Here is a 25,163-nt window from a genome sequence, read left to right as displayed (position 1 = left end):
TACACCTGAAATAGGACAAGGGGTAATGGTAGGGATTATTTATAGTGTACAGGGGTGCCACATGCCACTTTATGCTCGTAGTGGTAGGACAAGGGGTAATGTTTTTAAGTTGTTAGAGGGTAGATTTACATCATTTGCAGTTTCTGGCCATTTTCTTCATAGTATAATGGAATAATTTTGTTCAGATCTTATAATATCTATGAAGCAGATAGCAAAAGCAAATACTGAGATGAAGAAGAGATGGGAGCCAAGAAAAGAAAATTGACAGATGGCTGAAGTCGTTGTTCATGTAGTCATTGAACTGAGCACTGGTGAACGTAGATGTATTCTACACGCAGCTTGTTTGTGAGCCTACCGGTGTTCAGAGTTGCAGATAAGAGCTATCTCTGAGCTTTTGCTTTGCAGGATTCCTGTTTTTGCAAAATTGACCTTATATCAGAAGGTACAATAAAACATACCTCATTGTCACTTAGATGTGGTCCAGTTTAATGCACTTCCAGTAGCATTACATGTTCAGTGTGAACTTTGAACATTGATTTTCCAAGACTGTTTTTTTTTCCCTGTTATTAGAATTTCAGAACTGGACCTTATTTTTTTTCTAGAATAGGAGTGAATTAGAGAAAAGAGTGAAGGGGAAGCAGGGAGTTATGTGTCAGGGCTTTGTTATAGAGCGGACCAGCAACCTGTAAGTTTTGAAGGTGTATGCTGGTACTGTGGGAAAAGGGTTCTATTTGTTGGTAAGATAAAGAAAAGGAAGCAACAGTACGTGCCCGTCTCTGAGCTCACTGATTACATATCTTCAGCTGTTTGTTTTGCTGATTTGTATTTCTGTATGGTTGGGAGGAAGGAAAATAGAGTTGTAAATGATAACTTCAGGCTGTATAGTTTCTTAGTATGATATCAGTGGCACTGGCTGACTAACACTGCTTTTAAGGTAGATATTTTTGGCATGGAAAACTTCAAAACAAACCCCAAACCTCCAACCTTTAAAATGTTCTATTGCTGTCACAGTGCTTCAAAAGTGGTTTGTAAATAAATGGTCAAAATAAAAATATAATTACACTGAGTATGTGTTAGCAGAAGAATTTTGAGTAATCTTTTAAACAAGTTTCTGTATTGTCATTTAAGTGTTTTTCAGCTATTGAAATGGGACGAGAAGTTTCTTGCAAGCTTGAAATGATTGAGTGTTTCTGAAAGGAAGGATAATTGTATGTGATTTGTATATTTCTTTATTGGTAACACTCATAAAAAATCTTTATTGTTTTTGATACATTGGATACAGATCTAAACCTGCATCCTACTAGTTTCCGATCTGAAACTTGATGTGCCCTTTTCCAAAGTTACAATATGTGTCTTAGTTTTGCCTTTGTGGGCCAAATTTATTTCATTCATGACCAAATACCACTTCTTCAGCTAATTTTAGAAACTGAAACCAAGATAGAGAATTTTAAGGGGATTCTGCAGTGCGTCAAAAAGTGTAAAATTTGTAATTAGTTTTTAATAGGATTTCTTGCAAGGGTTCTTGTACAGTAACATTTCTTTTGTTTCCATCCCCTGTTCTTTAGCTTTCCATTTACCACTTACCACTAGTGGGAATTATGTGCTTTAATTCCCCATGCACTGGTGTTGAGAGTAGACCCTAAAATTTACAGCGTATGCATCATTTCCTACAGCAGGGCAGCCTGGAACAGTTAAATTTGCAGTAATAAAGCAGAGTGCCCTAAGCTGATGGTAAGCTGCAAAGGTAGGAGGCTCTTCCCCTTCTCCAGGGGCAGTTTCTGAAATCGTGTGCAGGCTTTGTGGCCATGGCTGCTCTGCGAGGTGCTGTGGGCTGCCAGGCATAGAGGCGGCTGGGGGCTGGCTTTGGTCTTTCAACCACTGGCAGTGATACCTGACGGGAACTTCCCCTTCTTTGGTGGGGAGGAAAGGGAAAGGAGTAGGAAGAGGGAGAAGTACCCAACTGTTTCCTTGCGGAGCACTTCTATCACCCACAGCTGTCTGCAGTAGGATCCAGTTTCGGCTTCCACTGTGCCTTGTTTCTTTTGCTCTTTCTCAGATAGCTTGCACTTACGAGTTTCCCCAAGGATTGGTGTAGAGTGAGCAAACCACCTGAAACCATGCTTGGTGAATCTGTCTGTACCACAGAGGTCACTTCTTGAGATAGAATCAGCTGTTTTTGACCTCAAAGTAGTGAGAGGAACCTACCTTTCTGAATTGTTTTTAAATAATCTGCATGTCATAAATATCTGCAATTGATTTATCAAAACAAGTAAAATAAGTATTTCTTGGCCTTTGCCCTGAAGATTGCAGGATGGCTAGAGCTTAGTCTGTAGAAACATATTGATGCTGGCCTAATTTGTCTGTGATGCCTTATAATCAGGTGCACAGTTTCTGCTCTTCTGCTTTGGGCTAATGGTGTCCATAGTTACTGTCAGACCAAATCCAGATGTTTGAATTGTTTAAAAGTGCTTACTTGTTCTTCATTTAAAACTGTGTAAAGGAGGACTGCTTTTAATACTTTGATTTGAAATTATGTCTGTTAAAATCTGCCAAGATGCTTCCTCTGTGTTTATCCTTATATTAATTCTCTAACGATTTTCAACAGTGCAATCTGCACTGCGCTAAGAATTTTTGTAAAAGCAAAAACTTACTTGGATGCCAGAGGTTTTTCTCCATCATAGGTAACTGCTAAAATATCAGACTGCTGAAGACTTGAAACATGTAATTTCTAACTTGAAAATGAAAATACAAGGTTTATAGGTTTAATCCTATTAAATTAAAATGAAATTACAAGTTTTAATCTTTTAGTCATTCTCAGTCATTCTGTTGGGATGTGGATTTCAGAGGAGGAGCGAATGAAGGAGAATGATACCTTAGCAGTAGGAAAGATTTCTGTAATTAGAATAAAGCAAAGCTCACCTTCTGTGACAGATCTTTGCAGAAATGTATGTGTTTTTTCAGTCTCTTTTGGCCTTAAACAGTAAAAAATAGAAGAAGCATTCACACACTGGAAACAACAGAAGCAAGAAATAATAAAGATTTCCTTTGGGCATTCTGCAAACATCCATTATATAGGATGCAAGACATGTGATAGGCAAGTTCAAGGGGAAGGTGACGCTTTGATCTGCAGTGATGTATTCTCTGTGTCCACCAACTATTATGTAATACCATTAAATAATGCTAAATTATTGCCATTACGTAATCAACTTAAGTCACCTTTCATTGAAAAGCATTTTGATAAATGTGCTGGACTAATGAGGATTGTATTCAGATGTGGGAAGAGATAACATTGGAACAAAGTGGTGTGACTTCAGGCTATCTTAATGTCTTCAGGCACGGAAAGGATATCAGAGATGCCAGCAAAGCCACTTTAAAGGACATGGTAGGAAGTCACAGGCCATTTTCAGACTGAATGGGACAGCAGTAGGTGAACCTCTATTAGCAGATGACTCATCTGTATCAATAACTAATAAAAGTAATGATAAAATTACAACCCATGTGGCAATGGTCTGCTGTTAGATGGAGATTAGCCTGGACTCTGGCACTTTCTCTGCTGTATGTATGCCAAAATGCTGAATTACAATGGCAGGGATGAGATGTAGTTGAGGTCCCCCATGAGTCAATTCACTCAGAAAGGAAAGCTGCTTGGAGCTTTGCACTTGAAGGCAGAAATGAATGCAGTGTGAAAATCAATAATGCATTTCAGCTCAAGTTTTGTGTGTAATACTGATACTTAAATCACTTACTGGTGAGAGGGTGTCACTGTGTAAATTCAAGGGGTTGTTAAAGAACACAGCAGAATTGTAAAAAGGAAAAAGGCATACAATTATTAATGGAACTGTAGCAGAACACATAGGAGTAGTATGGGGACAAGAAACAGGACTGGGTAGTCTGAAAACGAGGCGACTGGAATTTTTTGATGGGGAGGAATTGAGGGAGAGTTTCTGGCTAATTCATTGCAAAGACTTTTTTTGTGTAGTGTCTTAATGTGGTGGCTCCCTAACCCCTCAGAGTGGACTGAGGTTTGGAAGAAATATTTTTCTATAAGAAATCATGGTGTTCTATTTGTTTTTGGAAATAAAACAACAAACAAAAAAACCTCATTACATTCATTTAAAGAGGCATAGTATTTAAAGTACAGTTGTCATTTTCAGGGTATTTTGTTGTAGCTGGCTTTCTTGTCGGTAACTGCTGTTCTCCTGGTTGTGTTTCTCTGCAGAAAGCTTAATGCTATTCTTTTATTAGACATCTATGTTACCGTCGTCTTGTATAAGCCATAGATACTTTACTTGTATAGAAGGCACATTTAATATATGCCATTTCTGTGTTTAGAAGCATCTGTGGATGTACTATATAAAGACAAACTAGATTTCTGGATAGTCTGCTACACTTTCCTTAATTTCAGTATGTTGTGAAATCTTCTGTGCCCTCATGGGTCCTGTTTGGGGGTAAGGAGGGGAGGAGAGATCGTTCCAGCGTGGCGCATGCTTACGCGTTCACTGGTGATTCTAATCATCTTCAGTGTCTACTTATAGTGTCTGCTTAACTGTTCTGCAGGCCCCCCAACATTATTTTAAATCTTTCTAGGGGTTAACCAGGCAAGAAAAATAATAAAGGTGAAATGAATTCTTACGTTGTGGAGGCTGGCTGTGATGCTGAGTTAATCTGCTCTGCTTTTTTTGTCAGTCAGGAAAACCTTGCAGTTAAAGGAAGGGCTTAGTAAACACTTTGTTGTTATGAACAGAAGGCTTGCCTGCTCTCCCTATTCTATACTAAAATATCATAGACTTTTTCAGGTGTTTGATCAAGGTAAAAACTGAATAAAATACAGATGCTTGTAAAAGACAAAAGATAAAGGCGACTATGAAGATGTTCCATGTCAGCACAGCCCGGCGCATGGCAATGTACAGAGTGCTCCACTCTGGGTGACTAGCATGAATGGGAATCACAATATTTTCTCTGTGTTTTTTGGTCTGCCTCCCATTTACAAGAAGAAGTACAAGCATTAATAATAGCACTTATTTCTTGTATGCCTTTCTGCTTTCAGACTTCATTGATTTGTTAAACCCCTTTGCTTCAGGATCCAAACTGAAAAAAAGCTAGGTTAATTTGTGAACAAAATCCAAGTAATTGCCTTTTTTTTTTTTGGGAAGCTCAGTGAGATTCATCTGAAAAGAAAATTAGTGCAGCCTGGGAAAGGTCTTGTGTCTAACAATGGATTTCTCAAAAAGTTTAAAACCCATACTATAAAGAGCCTTGGTTAACCAGACAGTGCTTCCCTTTCCCAATTTTAGAACAAACTTTGTCATTAAAACACTTTTTACTTTACATTCTTCTTTGTTCTTCAGATTAAAATTTTGGAGCATTCTTGCGGAGTTTAATTCCTGTGTTTTTATCTGAGAGGTTTTTGTAGTCTGGAATTCAGCAGTAGAAAATATCTGGTTTTAGCCTGAGAATCTCATTTTAACATTGACTTTTGGGAGAGGAATCAAAAAAAAAACCACAAAAACAAACACAACAACAACAACAAAAAAAAAGAAGTAAGGAAAATGTATAAACCTCTTTCATTGTGTAAAGTATTAAAGATACCTGTTTAAATGCAGAGTATGTATAACCTGTTTTTTTTCTACTCACTTTTTTTCATCCTTCCCCCCCGAATGAGAAGGAATTAACCTTTTGAGGTGACATATGCAGTCAGCTGTAACTTCCACCTCTCACTGGCACATTCCAGGATGAACATCCATGGAATATCAAAGATATGGATTAAGCTTTCTTTATGAAAGCCTTTTAGTTGAGGATGGTGGAAGGACATGAAAAAGAAACCTGAATTCTGGAGAATGTTTTCCTGGGTGACTTGGCAAAACTCTGCATCTTTGTCCTACATTTTTCTTCCAGTCTTGGGCAAGTTGTTAGAAATTGGGTGAAGACTGTCTACAGTTTCAACTTCACCAGTGTACCAATGAACAATAATGTGCTTGTTTGGCTGAGAAGTGTTAAGAGGACTATCTGATGTTGTTGCTTGGGAACTCTACAGATCCCAGTAAAGTCGGTTTCCACAGACCTCAACAACCCTGTGGATCTGATGTTTAAAAATAAGGTTGTGAAGCTAAGGACTTTGATTTCTGGGCAAACAAGTGCCCACTCACCAGTGCACAAATCCTCTGTCAAAAGTCATGCATGTACCCCACAGTTCTCTGAGGGGGCCAATGCTAATGTAGCAATGGCATTTCAAGAAACAGGTGCTTACTGTCTGTGGCTTTGAAGATGACTTTCATTTCAGCCGTTCAATAAAAATCTTGCATCATGTTTTTGAACAGATTTGTTTAAAAAAAAAAATAAATCTGAATTGTCCCTGCATCAGCTTGTTGATTTTTCTAAGAGAAGTCGGTTGCTTGAGTGGTGTGATTGCCCCACTTGCCCCACTTTTACATTTTTCAGATGTAACTAAGAATTTACAGATTTAAGACAACTCTATATAGTCTGTTACCCTGTGTGATAGTGGTGGCTGAAAGTAAGCAGAAAGGGAACAGTATCATTATGCACTTGTCATAGAATCACAGAACGGCTTGGGTTGGAAGGGACCTTAAAGATCATCAGCCTGTTCCAGCCCCCTGCCATGGGCAGGGACACCTCCCACCAGACCAGGTTGCCCAAAGCACCATCCAGCCTGGCCTTGAGCACCTCCAGGGATGGGGCACCCACAGCTTCTCTGGGCAGCCTGTGCCAGTGCCTCACCACCCTCTGAGTGAAGAACTTCCTCCTAACATCTAATCTAAATTTCCTCTTTTGTAGTTTAAAGCCATTTCCCCTTGTCCTATCACAATCACCCGAGTAAAACATCACTCAATATATTTTCTGGAATTTTCTCCTTGCTTCTGGTTTGCTGCTCAGGGGCTTCCTGAGATGGTTCTGCCTAGTTAGTACCCCCAAAGTTCTCTTTTCTGTGAACTTGCTCAGTCTCTCCTTGAAGGCATAAACGTTTTGGCTGCATTCGTCAAGGTGTTTCACAGATCAGTCATTTTTGCATGGAATAGCATTGTCTTTTTTGAAACACAGTCCTCCCAGCTTCCTTCTGTTGTGTTTTACTGGGAGAGGCAGCAGTGATTGTTGTATCCTTGACATTCCTGTTTAGTTATGATCCCATTTTCTGAAAATATGCAATGAGGACAAAAAAAAAAAGTAAAAATGTTAGCCTTTTTAAGGGATGAGAATAGTCAGGAAGCCATCTCTGTAGCATTTTTAATGTAACCTTGCTGTTTACCAGGGTTGATCAGGAGAGCTGAAATTTTATTTGATGTTAGCCTTAGAGGGTCATGGCTTATCATAGCTCTTCAAAACAAAAATATAAACTGTGTCAAATAACCAGCTTTCAAAGAGTAATAAAATCAAGGGCAATATTTTTTTAAAAATGTATTTTTTGCTCTTATTTTATTTCCGGCAAACCTTCAGAATGAAAGTTTCTTTGGTTCATACTTTCTATTGTGGATGTTTGGTCTGTTGTTGTTGCATTAATCATGTTTCAGAGTAGGGTAAACGTACAGTTGTGAGATTATTGGGGGGCGGGCGGGGGGGGCTAGAATTTGCATGAGAAAAAGGTTATCATGTGGAAGGGTGACATTAAGGGGTGGCAAGTGAATTCTAAAAATACCGCTTTGATGGAATCCCTTCTGGTCAGGGCTATGGTGAAAGATCAAATGTTTTAAAATGGTGAGATGCCTACTTTAAAAATAAATAAATAAAATAAGAGCTTTGTCTTGTAGTAAACTGTCCGTTACATTGCTTCATCTGCAACATCTAATATTTTAACATACTCTTTCTTAACTTAACAGGCAGGTATCTGCTTCCCAATGCAAATGGACAGCAGCTGTGGCAACCTGCAGAAACCTCTAATCTTGTTCGCATGCGCTGCCAAGCACTTGGGCAGTCAGCACCTTCACTTACTGCTAGTTTGGTGAGTAATTTTTTTCAAAGCTAGGAGTATACAAAAAAAAAAATCCATTACATCTCCATCATTTCTGAATTTTTGGAGGGATAGGAATCAATCCAGAATTTATGTCCATATCAACCCCTGTTCTTTAAGCTTTATCTTTCCAGTTACTAATGCATTCCAGAATACAATATTATTTAAATGTCATTCAGTCACACTCAACATATTATAGTAACAGTAACTCTGAATAGCATTACTGGGTTTTGCATAAACTCTTAGCTGAATGTTGCATTAATGTAGCTATTTGCATTTAAATGGTTTCTTTCCTTAAAAAAAAAAAAAAAAAGAAAAAGAAGGAAAAAAAGGTGTGCTTTTTAAGATGACAATGGAAGGTAACTGTCCATTCTCCTGGGCATTCTTTTCCATCAATTTCTTTGTTTCCACTTTCTGCTGGACTCTTGTCCTCAGGAGAATGTGGGTATATGAAGCATGAACTTCATTAAGCCTTTTGGACAAAATGGTAAAGGGAGAGAAAGGGGAAGAAATGCCTCATACAGCCAAACTTTCAGCTTTTGTTCTGAGGTGTCTGTTATCCTGCTTTGTATTTCTGTATATTAAGATCTTAATTGTTGAAATTCAGTGCAGGACCCCGTACACTAATCTGTACTTCTCTTCAAAGAATTGTGTTAATGAATATATGTATAAAAAAGCATAAAAGTGTTTCTAATGATCAGACAATGCTAAACAGATAGCACCATGCCAGTTTTTATTATCATAGTGGTGTATAGATGGCTGGTTTCCCCATGAGTATGTCTGAAATAGCATTTCATTTCAACAACAACACATCTGCTCTTACAAATTTAATTGTGATTTCTGTTTCATTGTGATGTTAATTGTTTGTGGCTCTGTGGGGCAGATGTTTGTTGTTGGACTGCACACTTATTACAAACATTTGATTCCATTTGAAGTTTTCTGCTTTAAGCCCCAGTATTTTCTGAACAGCTGATCATCAACCTATGTATTTTTGTTGGCATTTTATTAGGAGAAATATAATAGTTCACTGTGAAGGAAGTATTCAGATTATGTGTAGTTGAAATGGTAAAGAATGACAATATGATGAAACAAATTTAGGTTTTTATCAGTACAGTACATTTTCCCTCTTTTTTTTTTTCTGTAGTTACTAATAAAAAAAATCTTGATTGTTGATTTATCAAGATCTTGATTCTTGATTTAGTCAAAACTTGACTAAATAAGAAAGTGCTGTGTTGGTATTTGATCTTGTAGTTCTGCTTGCACAAGTCGTAGATATCATGCTAGTTGTGCTTTTTTGGTGTAATGTGTAATTATATTAAGAGTGAGATTCAGCAGCATTTTGACAAGAAGTATTTTAAATGGTCATAAAAAAAAAAAAGACTGATGAAAAATTCAGTGAGCCATACTTCCTTAGGGGTCTTCTGCTCATCACCTGTTGACTTTTTTGGTGTGTGTCTGCTACAGACTTCTGTCCTGTCTCTGCATCTTTTATCTCTGCCTGACTGCAACTTCTCTCATGTGTTCTGCTGGTGCAGAAGTGAGTGTGAGTGGCAGATCCGGGCAGGTGTCCACTGTGTGGAGATGCAGGTTCTCCAGGGAAGTGTTTGTTTCTTATCTGGAATTGCTGATCAGACTCACTTCCTAACGAGGCCGGTGTAAAATAGGCAGCGATATTCTCAAACCTGCTCAGACAAAAACTTTGCTGTCAGACTTCCAAAAAATCTGGTCTTTGCTGAAAAGAGTCTGTAAGTTAGGGTTGCTCCCCCAGCTTTATTTTTTTGTCTTGGTTTGTGCTTTGATGGAGTTGAGTTTGGGAGGCCTATTATTAGTTTATAGTGCTGGGAGCTTTTAATTGTATTTACAAGAATTTAACCTGATGTTTAGAAGAGACTTGTATGAGTTTCTTTGTAGCTTTTCAGTCTAAGTTGATTTTTCCAGATAAGCGAGATGTCACCTTAGAAGTTTGGCCGTTACCTTCTTCCTTTACTAGGACTGATTATTCTTACCGTCATTGATATTAGGCTCTGGTGTGGAGACCAGTGAGAGCAGTGGCTGGTAGGGGTCAGTATAGGCAAGAATAATTTGTGAGCAGCTCAAATGTAAGTACTAACACTTAGAGGGGTTGCAAATGAGGTACAAAATATAGTTCCCTTTTTCTGTCAGTTTGTAAAAACTTGCCAAGGTTGCTTGTTGTGTGACAGATGTAAATCCTTTCTGTAGGAAACTATAGGTTTTTAAGTGAGTTATGGAATATTGATTAAAAAAAAATGGGTTGCAGATGTTGCTGTGCATGGAGTTCAGTAGGTATCCAGGGTTTATCTCTGCAAAGTTGATAATTTGACTACAGGTTGAAAATACAGTTCTCATAGAGCTATGTAAGTGGGTTGAACGTGTGTATGGGGGAGGCATATTTTCAGGTGAAGGGGCAGTGTTTTGGACTTGCTGTGGGTCAAGCATACCATTGAGAGTCTGCAGAGAGCATTAACATGGATGTGAAGATAAGTATAACTTTCATAATGTTTCTAAACTTCATAGAAAGGTGAAGCTGAGGTGTGGAACAATCCTGCTTTTGGATGTTCTTACAGGCCAAGCACTGATCTGGCCAGTCTCTTTACTTCCCCTTGATAGTCAGTGGAGTAAAATACATGCGCCTGGAAGGCAGGTCAGAATCTCTCTCTCTGTTTGCACAGGGTCTTGTGGGAGTTTAGGGAAGCTATGATAGAGTTAGCATACATGACTCTTTTTGCTTTATAGGTTAATGGCCATTTTGCCTGATTGCAGACACCTATTTCAAGGCAAGATGAATTGGCCTCTGAAAGTGCTTCTTTTCTACTGGTCGTTTGCATGTTAACTTAAAGTTGTTGCCTCATTTGGTGTACGAAGTTTGGGAGTAGTTCTCCCCAGAAACACCCTGTCCCACCACTCCACAAGTATTTACAAATACCATCACTGCTGAGTGTGTTAACTCTTAGAATTTTTGAAAATATTTTATTTTAAACTGAAATAAAGCTGAGTTTGTTAATATTTCATTGTAGTAAGCTGATATGCTTTAAGCAATGATAAAGAGCCTGAAGCTGTGAGCAATTACAATTTTTATAGGCAGAAAGGGATTTTGAGTGGCATGTATTGAAAAAAGTTACTGTTTTTTAACTTTCTTTGGATATATGCATACATAAAAAACAGAAAAAGCCAGAACATAAGGTGCCTCTGTAATACATGATGATAAATGTGTAGATAAAAAGAAGACGATTTTTCCTAAAGTAGCTGGATAAAACTTCAGTAGATTTACTGTATTTCCACCATTGATAATATCGAACTCCTGTTTAAAACAAACACAAAACCTTTCTATTTTAAGGAGCATAAAGTCTTTCATTCTATTTCCATTTTATATATAAAAATTAACAAAGACATCTCACAGTCCAGAGGGTTTTTTTTAGGACCCATATTTGATGACTACTGAATGGTATCTCGTTCTTTGAAATATCCACATAATAAAAATGTGCTATAGACAGGAGCCACAAATGAACAGTATACTTTGCAATGCATTTAGCTTTTAAATTCAGTCAAGATTGGTGATATAACTTCAGCTTTATGGCAAGTGCTGGGCAGAGGCTCGTTGTCCCTTGTGTTGTGGAAGATGAGTATTCGTAGTATGAAGTAAAGCAAACTAAAAGGCATCTTGTGTCATCCTCTTGGAAACATGAAAGATGTCAGTGAAATGATTAAACTTTTATTTGGTGTAATGAGAACATCTTTGACTACTTGTGAATAGTATCCAGTAACTTATGAAAGCTGGAAGAATGGTAAAAAGGGCCTTTACAAATAGCTTATGATCTTTCCTACTAAGCACTGAAGTTGTTTTGTCTAGGCATGAGTATAATTATTTGTTGCTTTTTAGCACAATATTTACCTCTTTAGTTTAAACAACAACAAATCAACCAAACTTGCACAAAATAACATAAGACTGACTTTACGAGCATCTGCACTTTGGTATGTTTGCTTTTTATTGCCATTTTATTAGTGTTAATTTCCAAGAAAGGTCATATGAAAGCTAGAGGGTGGCAATTATTTAAAGCAATGTTTTATAAGATGGATTTCTGAAAGGAAACTAAATGTTCAGTATCTATGAAAGGCAGGTTTACTTCAGAAAGGGCCTTGCCTCCTCCTTTCTATTAAATAGTATACTACTGAAAACGAAGAAGTGTGTCTTTGTTAAATGTGCCATTAACTTCAGCTAAATTGACATAATGTTGACAGTTATTATGAGAACTGTTTCAAAACTAATTATGCTAATTAGAATGTAACTACCAGTAATTGCATGTATTCAAACAGCACACCAACACCCTTTTGTGTATGTTATTCCCCAGATGTAAGACAGACGTTTGTTGCCTGAGAAGCTGCAAAATTATAGCTTAGGTAATAAATGATTGCAAACAAATAAAATACATTCTTTAAACACTAATTGGTTAGATAAGTGAATGACAGTATCAATTGTGCTTGAGCAAACCACATAAGTAAAAAAAAAAAAATCTTTCATTTTAGAATTGCAGTGAATTCTTCAAATCATTAATTGTGTATTTAGTTTTATCTATGAATATCCACAGTGTAGCTGAATTTTCTTTTAAAATTAAGTTATTAAAGAACAACAAGAGCCTGCGTTTGAAACTTTGCTTTAAATTTTAGCTCTTTCTTCCTCACATTCTTGGTCATTTCTGTAAGCTGCAATTTAACATTCTGAAAATTAATGAGTAAGTACAAGGGTGGCACTTGTAAAAAAACATGTTGATGATAAGATGGAAATCTCTTAAGCAACTAATCTTAGGTCTGAATCTTACCTGAAATTTCCCTAATGTAGTTAACTGAACTTCAGAAATACTGAGTCTGAACTGAGGAAGTTACCTGAATGCTACTCCGTTGTAAAGATCTGAATGCCGTGTTCTTATATGTCTTTAAAAAACAACAACACATATGAGTCTAATCACTGAAAATCTTTTTAGAATGGAAAATATTTATTCCTAGGAAGTGCTAAAACTACCAAGTTATAGTAGCATGTTTCTCTACTTCAATTGCTTCTAGCATGTAAGACTAGAGTGTTGTTCTCCCTTGTGTGTTTCATTTCAGCAACTTCTTGCCCATGAATATGTATTTGCATTCATATTCCTTTGTCTGTATTTGCCTTGTAACAAATTCTTAATTAGAACTAACTACTGAATTAGAACTGCAATTTAGTGGTAGAGAGGAAAATGAACATCCATCTTCATAAGCACTTCTGTATGCTCAGTATTTGTACAAGAGAGAGTCTGTAGTAGACCTGATCCAGAGCCTTGAAACTGTAATACTGACAAACTGATGTAAGAATTCGATAATTGGGTGCGCTTTCACAAGTACATATATATCTCTAATTGTCTATCTTGCTTAGTATTTAAAATATTCACTGCACGCTTGAGTGTAAAACACATTTGTAGAGTCAACTGCTTGACAGTGTTTTAGATGTTTGATTCCTTTCCAAGATTCGCTGTTTAAAAATCTGGGCATTATTCTTTCTGATACTTTTCTTGCCCGTTCTCAGAAACGCAGAAGTGGTGATGGCCAAGGTTGACCTCCTCCCATAGAGAGATTTAGATCTCTTGGAATTGAGAACACCTCTTGTGCTGCACAATATCATTAGTAAAAAATAATAGAAAAATTAAGTAATCAAGCTCTTGTAGAAGACTGACTTAGTTTAAAAAGTCTTGTGGGCATATCCAACATAACTTCCAAACGTATCCACTTTGTGTTGAAATGGGTCTCCTCCCACCAGCCTCTAAGCTTCCAGTTAATAGGATGTATTTGAGCATGTGCTAGAACTGAAAGGAGATGTTTACTTCAAGTAATTTGCACAGTTTATTAGAGCTGAATGGAGGTATAATTCTCCTCTGTATCCTATTGGAATGGTACGAAACCAGTAGAGATCCTATGTATACAGGAGCTAGAAGTATGTTCCCGTTTTGTTCATGAGCACAATGCTTCTGTTTTGTACGTGTTTCATATAATTGATCTTTCTCCATCATAAGAGACTTTCCCCAAATAGTGAAAAGACTCACCAGGACTACTTTTTACTTCAAGATAATTAAAAAACTAGGGCAGTTAAAATTTTATTCCTTAGCTTACAGTGTCAACTGAGAAGGCCTAGTTCTTTAGGAGTTTCATTTCGTCTACAGGACCCCCACAGTGGAGATCGTTCAGCTAAAATTCACCCGCTAGAAGTGGAGCTTGTCACTGTATCTTAGAGAGTAATGGCTCTGAATAAGGGCTTATTCTGCATGACTGTTGTGATAGTTAAGTTCTGTGTGTGGCGTTAGTGAAGGTTATCTTAAAATGTCATATAGAATTGTGTTGTCAGTGTCTCTTAAAAAAAAAAAAGTGGAAAGCATTGCAAAAGCGAGGTCACGAACCTGCATGGTGGTGTAAAATTATCCATGTGAGAAATGAGAGTAAGGGTGGTTTGCCAATGAACTACACAACCAGAAGAGATTGATATGTGATATTTATAGTGTTCGATATTTAGACGCCTTTTTGGGAATACACGCTTTCTCAGCTTTTTGTTAGATTCTGTTTAGCAGATAACTGGGTAAAATATCAGTCTGTGATTAATAGAGTGTAAGAACTAAGGAATATAATGGTGCCCCTTTCTGGCCTTAGATCAAAAAATTCTGTAGCCCTATAAAGGTTTGTAGGTGTGGAAATAGAAGGTATGGTAAATGGGGTAAAAAAGATCTGGGGAACAGGAAGAGAACGGACTGGGGAAAAAAAAATGGAACTGGTATGGATTTAGGTACTTTCAGTTCTAATGCTGTCTCCTGGTCCCTCATCACCCAGCAGAAAACTGCCTAGCGTGACTGATTGTTTAGTAGGTTAACACGATGGTTAGAGGGCTGATTCATGTATACATTCTCCTTTGCTTCAGAAGTATGTGCTGATGTACAGATCTGCTTCAGATGGTCTGATCTGTACTCTCCAAGCACTTGATAAAATTTTAAGCTACATTTAATCACAGCTCTGACTTTAAAACAAATGAGATAAAGTAGGCACAGAGAAATACTATCATAGATTTAGGAAAATCTTTGTGCATTAGATAGCTGATAGAAGTCTTCCATCAACATTTAAGATCTCAAAGGTGTTGATAACCTCAGATGAGAGTACTGTCTGTGATGCCTACGTGGGCAGCAGTTAAGGGCATTATCTGTAGTTCTTATGGGGAGGCTACAACCTGACTGTTAGTAGTCTTAGGAAATTGGCACCTATTTGTAATTAGGGTGAGAAAATTGAAAGTTTTCTGTAAAGGATGAGGTACTGCTCCATGTATCTGAATTTTAATTGTGAGGCATATATTGCTAAGAAACTTAGTCTTGAGCATTGTAGAACTTTCTTTTCTTGATGCTATTTGAGAATAGTTATCACAGAAGAAGAAACTTGATTTCTGCTGTGGCAGTTAACAGAAATGCAAATACTGGAACTCCCTGAACTTGCTATTGGAGTTTGACCTGAAGTGGTGGACTTTGCTTAAAACCTGCTGAGGTGTAATCTGTTCTGCTCAATTTCTTGTCGTGGAGCAGTATCCTCAGATTGAGGTATAACTAGATACAGCAGACTTTTAAACTGATGAAATAACATTTTTATTTTCCTCTCACTGTTTTTATGCATATGATACTTGGAAAGTGATTGTAATGTACCAGAAGGTGGAAGAGGTCACTGTGGGAACAGTAAGCCTCGTTCCTCAAGCTGAAGTACCCCCATGATTCTGATGATGGCAACTCTCAAAACAAAGACTTGTGCAGGGCTGAGTGACCCATCTGACTTACAGGCACTGGAGCAGGAAGGGGAAATACAGTTTATCCAGATCTCTCTGGTAGGAATGGAAGTTCCTCCTGTCTGATTTTGCTTACAAACAAGCAGAGGTGTGCAGCTAGGATTTTTCTGCAGGCATTTTTCAATTTAAGAACATACTGCAGAGCCTGCTGTTGGGTTGGGTGATGAGTGATTAGGCACTGCAACCCCTCATTTCTAACACAGGCTTAGCAAGCAGATACAGCTTCACTTAGTTAAAATTGTAAATGGGTTGACTGCCATGGTTTGGTCTTTGTGCATGCTGCTGCATATTTGTACCTCTGGTTTGAGTTGGACTTTCTTGTACATTCATGTGGGATCAGACATCTTACTGTAAATTGCACTTCGGTCCTGTAGAAGTGGGTGGGTATGTGGAGTTTGATCTTTTTTCCACTGCTTTACCTTTTAATGTTCCTGCAAGACCTCCCACAGTCTGATGCATTGTAAATTGTTCTGTGGCTGCACTGGTGAGGCACAGTAACTGTGTTTGTCCCACTCATCGTCCGCTGTGACAGCATACAGAAGATTTTAGGGTCAACTCTGTTTTCATCTCAGTAATGCTAGGAAATGTTCTGCTTTCTTTTATTTCTCTTAGCACAATATGCCCTATTGTGGTGTATATGTCTATGGATGTATCGTATTTTTTTAGTATGATAACAGTATATATTAAGAATTTTCTTTCATTGTCTTGTGGAGTTCAAGAAACCTAGCTAAGTGCTCAAGTAGACCTAGTGTCACTTGAGTAAACAATGTAATAATCAACGGTTAACTGCTACTCTCATGAGTACATTTAACCTCTTGATCATTGCTGAATATCTGCAATTACGTGGTGCAGTAGAAGACAGTATGTGGTTAGTTAAATTCAGAAGTGATGATTGGCTTTGTAATGGATAGAAAAATTTCACAATAACACACATCTTAGAGCATAAGGAAAAGGTTGGTCACAGATTCTTAACTTCATGTTAGGTGATCTATTCAAAAAAGGGTGAAATTACACTGTTAGTAAGAAACAAAGTTGAATTATAATATTCCCTGCTGTAAATAAGGAAGGAAAGTGAGTGAGCTGAAGTTAACCAAGAAGTTAACTTACGCTCAAATCTAACTCCACTGTAGTTGTGTTTGATGATTATGTGACCGGTAAAAGCAGATACTGAACAAACATCCCTATCATGATGATGCTTTCCCTGAAACCTGTAACTGAATACATGTTTTGATATGCTATTTGTACATGCTCTTCTGTATCATATACAGTACAAATCAAAACTATTAATCAGTAGGAGAGCATTCATTTAAAAAAAAAAAGCTTCCATGGTTTGTCTGGTTTGTATTGGATCCTAGGTTCATGGGGAGTCAGACTTTCAGCACGGTGAACTACCTTCTGAATTAATATAAATGCTAAAACATTAACTACTGCTCTCTAATGAAGGAGGCTGCTTTTGTGAAGAATGACCATGCAGTGGGTGGGAAGTGTTGAATCTTAGAGCATAAGGAGAAGGCAAAATGCATTAAGAAGAGTTATACATCCTTAAGGGAAAGCACATTACTACCATTATCCCTCTGAGAAAATACTGAATTATTGGAAGTGTTAAGATTAAACGCCTCTAAAAAAGCAAAATGGGGCATCAAAAAAAAAAAAGACTAGATGCATCATTGTTCAGAGTGAAAAATACACTTAAATACTTCCCAAGGCTAATAATTGTGTTTGAATAATTGTGTGGTTACCTGTCTGTACTGTTTTCACACAAGAACAAAACCTCCAAGTATCTAGGATGGATGATTCATAATGTAATTGCTGTTGTTATTGTTTTGCCATTAATTTTTTTAGACTGTTCTTCCTTTAGAGTATATGTAAAGTAAAATATTCTGTTGAGCTGATTATTAGAAAATGCCAGTATAGTAAAATCAACTCAGACTTCTTTTTATTTGCTCCCTGAAAATTGGAATATAGATAGATATGTAGAGTTGCAAACTTTCAGATCTAAGGTGACATAACTCCTGTATGCTTGCTGTTTGGCATTGCATGGGGGAATACTGAGACAAGTAGTTGAGTGATTTTTCTTTTTTAAAGGAATAACACTTCTGTATGTACGCAATTTCTCTTTTCTTGTTGAAAAGAGATCCACGAGAGAAATCAGACTGTGGTTATATGTGCTGTGCTTTCAGAAATAAATTTTTATGCTATTGTATAATTGTGGTTTGGAGAGTCAGAGAGCTCAGTGTCTTCGTGGAACTGTTAAAGTGATTGGTTTGGTGACTCATCTATGCATTTTGCTGAAATGAGGAACGCAGTATTTGATGCAAACGGGAAAATCATAAAAGTCAGTTGTAACCAGTGTTTTTCTATATATTGTCACTGAAGGGAAGGTTGACTACTTTACAGCAGTTATTGCTTTAAGAAGTGTTTGCTTCTTCAACGATTATTTTTCTTCTGATATTTTCGCGACTGATTTATTAACCTTCTACACGTGCTGGACGGCTAAAGCAGGAATGGGCTGGTGCAAGTAGGATCTTTTCCAGCAGGTGGCATAAAAAAGCCAGTGTGTACCTACCTGTGCAGACCGTACATCCGTTCCTCGTGGCTACTTTAACACGCATAACTGAGGCTGTTGTTAAGGTATGTATGCTTTAGTATGAAGAAGCATTTGATTTCCAAGAACCTTAAGATACAATCGGAAACCCAGTAGTATGTTTTTTTAAATCCACAACAATCAGCTGTACCGCTTTATGCGTCACAGATTTACACAGCCCTACGCTGACCTGCCGCTTGCGAGGTCAGTAGATTCACCAGCCCTAGAAGAAGGGAATCAAAGCTTTGCTAACTAAGGAGTCTTGAATTTCTCCCTGTTCACCCGTGTCTTCTGAGTAATGCACAGTGGCTCAGGAGAACAGTAACATCTATCAGTGCATTGCGAGACCGGGTGGCTGGGTTGCTCTCTTGGGTACACAGCAACCTGTCTCGTCTGAAAGTTTCTGTGCCGCTTAACAGTCATGGTCTGTGATGGTGAAGGGAAATGCAGGCTGAACAGGACCCCACCAATCCAGGCAGCAAGCCTTGGCTGAAAATCTCATTCTGAAATCCAAAAGTTGTGTTAAAGGAGCAGCGTGCTATGTTGTGTGGGGGGTAGGGTTATGTTACTAAAAGGAGGTATGGCTAAATAATAAGTGATTTCAATTTTGTTGTCAGGCCAGCAGTTTTGTAGCTGGGGATGCATAGGAAGCAGTGCCTTGAAAAAATCTGATGGGTGCACTATCTGTTTTCTTTCCTGAGGCATACCAGTTATCATGCCAAGCCCTGAAGGGGAGTTGTCGGTTTCATGTGGAGCATTTAGTGTGTTATTTCTATAAGCCCTTTACAGGGATTTAAGGCAAATGTGTAGAGGTGTACAAATGGCATGACATTGTAAGGAAAGGAGAACTGGAGGCAAGTCACCTCTGCTTAATGTGCTACTGTACTTACAGAGGATTTTCATAGCTTAATATGGAAAATAAAAACTTTTTCTGGCTGATCCAGTTCTAAAATGAACTTGTGGCTTTTAATTAATATATTGAGTATATTATTAACAGTTTTGATATTGAAAAGGGTGTTCTAGTGAATTATAAAGTAGATTATTGAAATGCTTCTGGGCTTTCTGGTTGATATATTTGATGCTGGTGAAGCATTGTGATTTAGTAGTGAATGGTCACGTTGTATACAATGATTTCTAAAGGATTAAATCTAGTGATCCAAAATGAACCTGAGAAAACTGGACTAATTTAAGTACCCCAAACTTCTTGAATACATTGAATGCATCACTATGTAAAATGTATTCTTTGCACTAAAATTGAATATGTAATACCAATGCATGTGAGTAGCGTACAGTTAATTTATGAAGAGATGTTTAGCTTTGTTTCTTATGATAAAAAGTGAGAAACTAATATTGTCACAGTCTGACGTCAAGAATACAAGAATTAGAGCAACATGGGACAAACATATGAAGCTTTTTTTTTTTGAATTTGCGCTTTGTTCTGGTATTATATACAAGGATTTAGAGCAGTAGAGGATGTTAGGATGTCTAGAATTCTGTATGAATTATTATGCCTTACTAGTAGTAAGTGACATTATGAATACTACTTGTTTTGGTTAAAATTAATTTGTTTCTCTAGAATGCAATGTTTGTTAATTATTAAAGAATTATCAGAATATCATTATAATAATTTTAAACACGGTACCTTTAGCACCCCACACTCTAAAAAGGAAGAATTACTTTCCCTGTTTCCTGAAGTAAGAGGTACGTTCATATGATACCATTGCATAGGTTCTGTGGTAAATGAGGTCTTGGAAAATAAATCATGGAAACCAAGTGGTGGATTTCTATTACCTTGTTGAGATCGTTTGGGATAAAGCTGTCCTATTTTCCTCACTGATCAAATATTTTAGTTAAAATACGCTTTCCTGTTAACAGCAAAACGAACAAGCCTTCTTATAGCTGTGTAAGAGGAAATTCTTGCTGTTCGTAGTGTAGGGCTGCAGTGTGGTCAGCTGGCCTGTACTCACAGATGAGAAGGGCATGTGCTTCTTAAGGTGGATTCTGGCTGCCCTTATATCAGTGACAGCTTAAGTGTGGGTCCATCAATTTTGGCAGCCAATTTTGATGAAATATCTCACTTCCAATGCTGTAGCCAATTTCAGTGGTGCTTTACAGAGCAACAGAGGCTTTCAGAAGTTGGAGGAACAAGAGGCAGATGGATAGAGTGTCATAGGCTTCTTTTCCTCAGAAAACATTGCTGGAAGTCCAAAGCATTGCATTCAAGAAAACTCTTTGGAAATGTAACAGTAAGTAGCGACGCTGTAAGTTTCTGATTTATGTAAAATGGCTAGGTGTTGATCTGTATGAATTTCTTCAAAGATTATCTTCATTTTAATTGACTTCCACAACGAATTTAATCCTGATACAAGAAATAAATGCTCGTCTTCCAGCTCCCAGTATCACACATGGCTTTAGCTTTCATGCTTCTGTAACTTCACTTGGTGAAGATCTGGTTTCCAGTATGATTTCTGATGAAATAGCTTTGTTCTGCAACATTTTGAAGTGACAATATTGAAGGTTAGGTGTAGATACATACGTACAAAAAGGCTGAAAAAGTGGGTGATAAAATTGTTTTTACTGTGTTTCCCGCCCCCCCCCCCCCCCCAATCCCCCCCATCCCCGGTTGGTTTTAGGTGGATTAGACAAATGTAGTGCTTTTGAAGAGGTTGTCTTTTCCAGCTCTGAAATTCAATGGAAAACTTGGTGGGTAAATTCCTTCAAAAAACTGAAAGCTGTTTTCAGAATGCTACAGAAAAATGTGATTTTTGTGTTATAGTTTTACATATATGCAGAGTAGCAGAAATATTTTAGTGTGGGATTTAAGGTTGCTCAATTTCCTTATGACCATTCGGAAAGATAACCTTGGTCTTCTTTGTGGAATTGTAATGTCATCTTCCTTTTAGGGTATGTGCTTTAATCTGTCCTTAAAAGTAGCTTCAAAATACTTCAATATACAGTTTTTGTGTGTTTGAAAACTTTGAGACCTACAGTGTGTCTTCAGAAGAAATAATCAAAGTAGGAGCTGCCTCGGGGAGATGGTCAAAGACGTTGCCAGAATTTGATTCACAATTCGTTTGTAGTGGATAGGAAACTATGCTGAAAGGCTTTAGAGAGTCAGCTCTGAAAGATTCCTAGAATTCCTGGGTTCTCAAGTATCTGTGGTTGCATGGGTGAAATAAACTCCTTAGTAACCAAGAACATGCATGTGACAACTGACAGCATATTTTTTAGATGATATGTCTGTTTATCTGAATCTCTTTTTAAGTTTACACCCGATGTCTGCAAGGTTTTGGAGATGAAACATTTTTGGAGAAGGAAACATTATTTTCTTGGACGGTGAGCAGGGTATAATGAATAGTAGTGAATGCGTTTCTTGGAGCTGCCGCCTGGACTGCTCACTCCAGCACCCGATACCCCTCCAGAATAGAAAGTTTTAGTTATTTTTATGTGCGTTGAGGAAGATGAGCTTACTGGTTTACTGAAGCTTGGATATCAGTAATATCTGACACTTTTACATGAACCTTCTTCACTTTTGCTTAGACAAGAACACAGTATTTTGAATAGTCTGTCATTGTTATGCCAATATAAGCTATATTGAGAATCTGCTGTAAAACTGGGATGTTTGTGCTTCACTTTGAGATTAGACTAAAAGCCTTTGGCTAGAGAGACAAGCTTATTGAACTTGAAAGCTGTAGGTAGATTTGAACTTGATGCAGCCTGGGGATTTCAGTTTTAAAATAAAAGCCTTTTGCCATATGCCAGTACTGTTCATACTCTAATCGATGTTTCACTTTTCCTTTTGTTAAATTCTGTAGCTAGCCTTGTAGAGTTTTTCTTTGCAAATTTTTTTTTTACATGCTCATATTTTGTCTGGTTAGGTTAAGCTTGTTGCACTGAAAAACTTGAAATAGGGGGGTATATAAATTTATGTAAAGTAAATGTTTAAAAAGCATTTCTGGGTTGCAAAAAAGTTAAGCATTTTCATTCTAGATTCTAAAGTCTTCTTAAAAGGTAAATTACAAAGGAAAACCTTCAAAGTTTGAAACAAGACCATGCTGTGTTGTTGAGAGAAACAGTAGTTGTTACTGTAAAAGGCAGTTGAGGCTTCTAGGATAGTAACTCTTAACACCCAGTAAAGCTGCTTGGCTGATAGTTGCTGTTCAGCAAAAATAAACCAACAGAAATGTATGTGCTGGCAATTGTTTGCCTGTTTTGGTGGTGTATTCATGTGCTGTCTGGAAGCTGGTGGGATGCCAGTTGCAAAGAGTATTAATATTTCCTCTAATTTGGTTTCCTTTTCATTGCACTCAGTTTGTTTGGGGGAGCTGGGTGGGATGCTGAATAGAAAGTAAACCACACTTCTCTCCCATGTTTCTTCAGTGCTATATATCAGTAATATTTGTGTGCTTTTTTTTTTTTAAAGTTATCTCCTATATCTTCTTTTTGTATTAGTTGTGTATTAGCCTGATCCAGCTTCATTCCCTGAAGCAGTTCCTTGGGCAGGAGACTATATAAATGGGAAACTGGTTCTTACAGCTTGATTTTGTGTGATTAGAATAATAAAATAGTAATTGTGTATTGATTTGCAGTGATACAGAGACTATTTATGGAAAAGATGTGGATGAAGATCTTCAACTCTGCTGCATAGGTTAGGTCTGATTTGTTGCATGGGTTTTTGTGCGTGCGCACATCGCAGGCACATTCATGTGGCTGGCACAACATCCAATAGAACACACTCTTAGTTATTTCTCTCCTCTCTAATGTCCTTAGAGAAAGGTTGCATAGGAATTACTGTTAAACACTTCTATGTTTTTCCATTCCTGTACTTGTAAAATCAGGTATCTGTAGTGATAGTGTGTCCACTTACCTGAACTTCTGAAAATATGGCACTTACAGTATTTTAATTTTTCTACTAACAATCACTTCAATAGCTTATCACTGCATAATAACACAATCAAGGCTTACTTTTTACGAATGTTGGGGAAACACAGTTCCCATTCTTATGGGCTCCAAGTTATCACAGTGCACAGCAATTATTGGATTGCTTGTTATCTATTCTGAGCTTCAGATTTCTCACATTTGAGAGGAAAATAACTATTTAAAAAATTCAGTGATGGTGATTTGATGTTGTACAGTATTTAAGGTATGAGAAACAGCCCTGGCAGAGACAGATTTGAAGGGCAGAGTACAAGTGAGTTGTTCCATGATGCATAATAAACACAATTTATCTTATGCTGCCACCATGTGTAGCATGAAAGTGTATCCATAAAACTAAAATCTCCAGTGTGAGACTTGAATTACATATTCATATATATTTTCATGTGCTCAGGTTTTATCTTTTAATTAAGTCATTGCAGTAATCATAGTAATTTCTAAACTCAGAAAAGAATATTGACTGACAGAACTAAGTGAAGCAACACAATTAAGGCAAAGCCTTGGCAGTAGAATGAGGAAATAAACTGTCTAAATTTGTGCAATTTTCCTAAAAAAAAAAAAAAAAAAAAAAAAAATGTTGCCGTATTTCTTTTTGGCTTTAGATAAACATGTACTTACTGGAATGTACCTAAGCTAACTGAAATATTCTTCACATATAATCAGGTCAAAAGCAGCTTTTATAGGGAAGAAAGCTTTCTGAAAATTTTGTGGTGGTTATATTTCTTAAAATAATTCTACCTTCCCTGGTGGGGGGGGGACAGGAGGGGAGGGGAAGGGGGAGCAGTTTCCTTCGTATTCTGTATATATGTGCAATTTTGTGGTGCATCTACAAGTGTGCCTTTCTGCAACAATTATGTGAAGGAGACTGTGAAGTAGGTTGCTATATTTTGTACGTATGCAAGGACAGAGAATATTGTTTACATGTTCCAAAGAACATATTTTTTTCATTATTCTAAAGCACAACTTTCAATACCACAATGTTCTCTATCATGGTTTTGATAGTTCCTATTACTGAAATAACAAGCTGAAAAATAATGAAAACTTCCTGACAAAAATAGCAAGCTGTATGCCATTTCAAACGTGTAGATACACCTTTGGTAATATCTAATAAGATTCATAAAATGTGAGAAAACTCAGTGGACACTCAGCTTGTGTTAGATGCAACACTGTGCCTTTCAGTACCTTCTAATATGGCATTATATGTTGCAGCATAAGCTTAGGAAAGTGTTATTTTTAGAACTGACAGCAAATACATTTTCAGTGAAAGGTATTTTTTGTACTTGGGATTAATTTCATCTTCCACTGGAAGGCAGTCTTCTCTTTGTTTCATTTTCCTGCCTTTCAGTGTTATCTATGTAGCTGCAACAATTATCTTTAGTTTCTTGCAAAACAAAGTAGTTTTTGTACACTATTTGTCTGTAGTTAGGAAGCTTCTTCATGTAGGAGACTTTGTAGTTTTGTCTGCTTGTAATTCTTTCTGTAAGTTATCCGTGTGCACAACTGGATACTTTTGTGATAAGTAAGGTGATTTTTTTTTTTTTTAGGTTAGGACTATTTGCATTTGTTGCCTGTCACTGATATGTTACTTGGTTAGTATGGCTTTATTGTGCTGTTGTTCTTCAACCAATACATTTGTAGAATTTTTCATGCCTTGCAGGCCTCTCAGGTAAGTAGGAAAGTGCTTTTATTTCATATATCTACATTAGACAGTTTATGTGGTTAGATATGCTAAAATCACTGGGGGAAAAACAAAAACAACTACCGCACTTTGGTATTCTTAGCTTCTGAGGGAACTAACTGATTAACTGTGTGCTGAGAGTTTTTCTGTATTCCAG

The 25,163-nt window shown here is 37.3% G+C and overlaps 1 protein-coding gene across 3 annotated transcripts in view; it reads left to right on the top strand.

Annotated features, from left to right (window-relative positions):
• The window catches only part of MAST4 (microtubule associated serine/threonine kinase family member 4), a 303,813-nt gene that overhangs the window by 70,108 nt on the left and 208,542 nt on the right, over positions 1–25,163 (top strand). For all 3 annotated transcript variants that reach the window (XM_083816619.1, XM_083816622.1, XM_083816623.1), the window contains exon 3: positions 7,830–7,951. In XM_083816619.1, coding sequence (XP_083672745.1) covers positions 7,830–7,951 — 122 coding nt within the window. The remainder of the gene's footprint in view (positions 1–7,829; positions 7,952–25,163) is intronic.

The sequence above is a fragment of the Anser anser genome, assembly GCF_964211835.1.
Source record: "Anser anser genome assembly, chromosome: Z".
NCBI classification, from domain to species: Eukaryota; Metazoa; Chordata; class Aves; order Anseriformes; family Anatidae; genus Anser; species Anser anser.
This window is presented reverse-complemented; position numbering and strand designations above follow the sequence as displayed.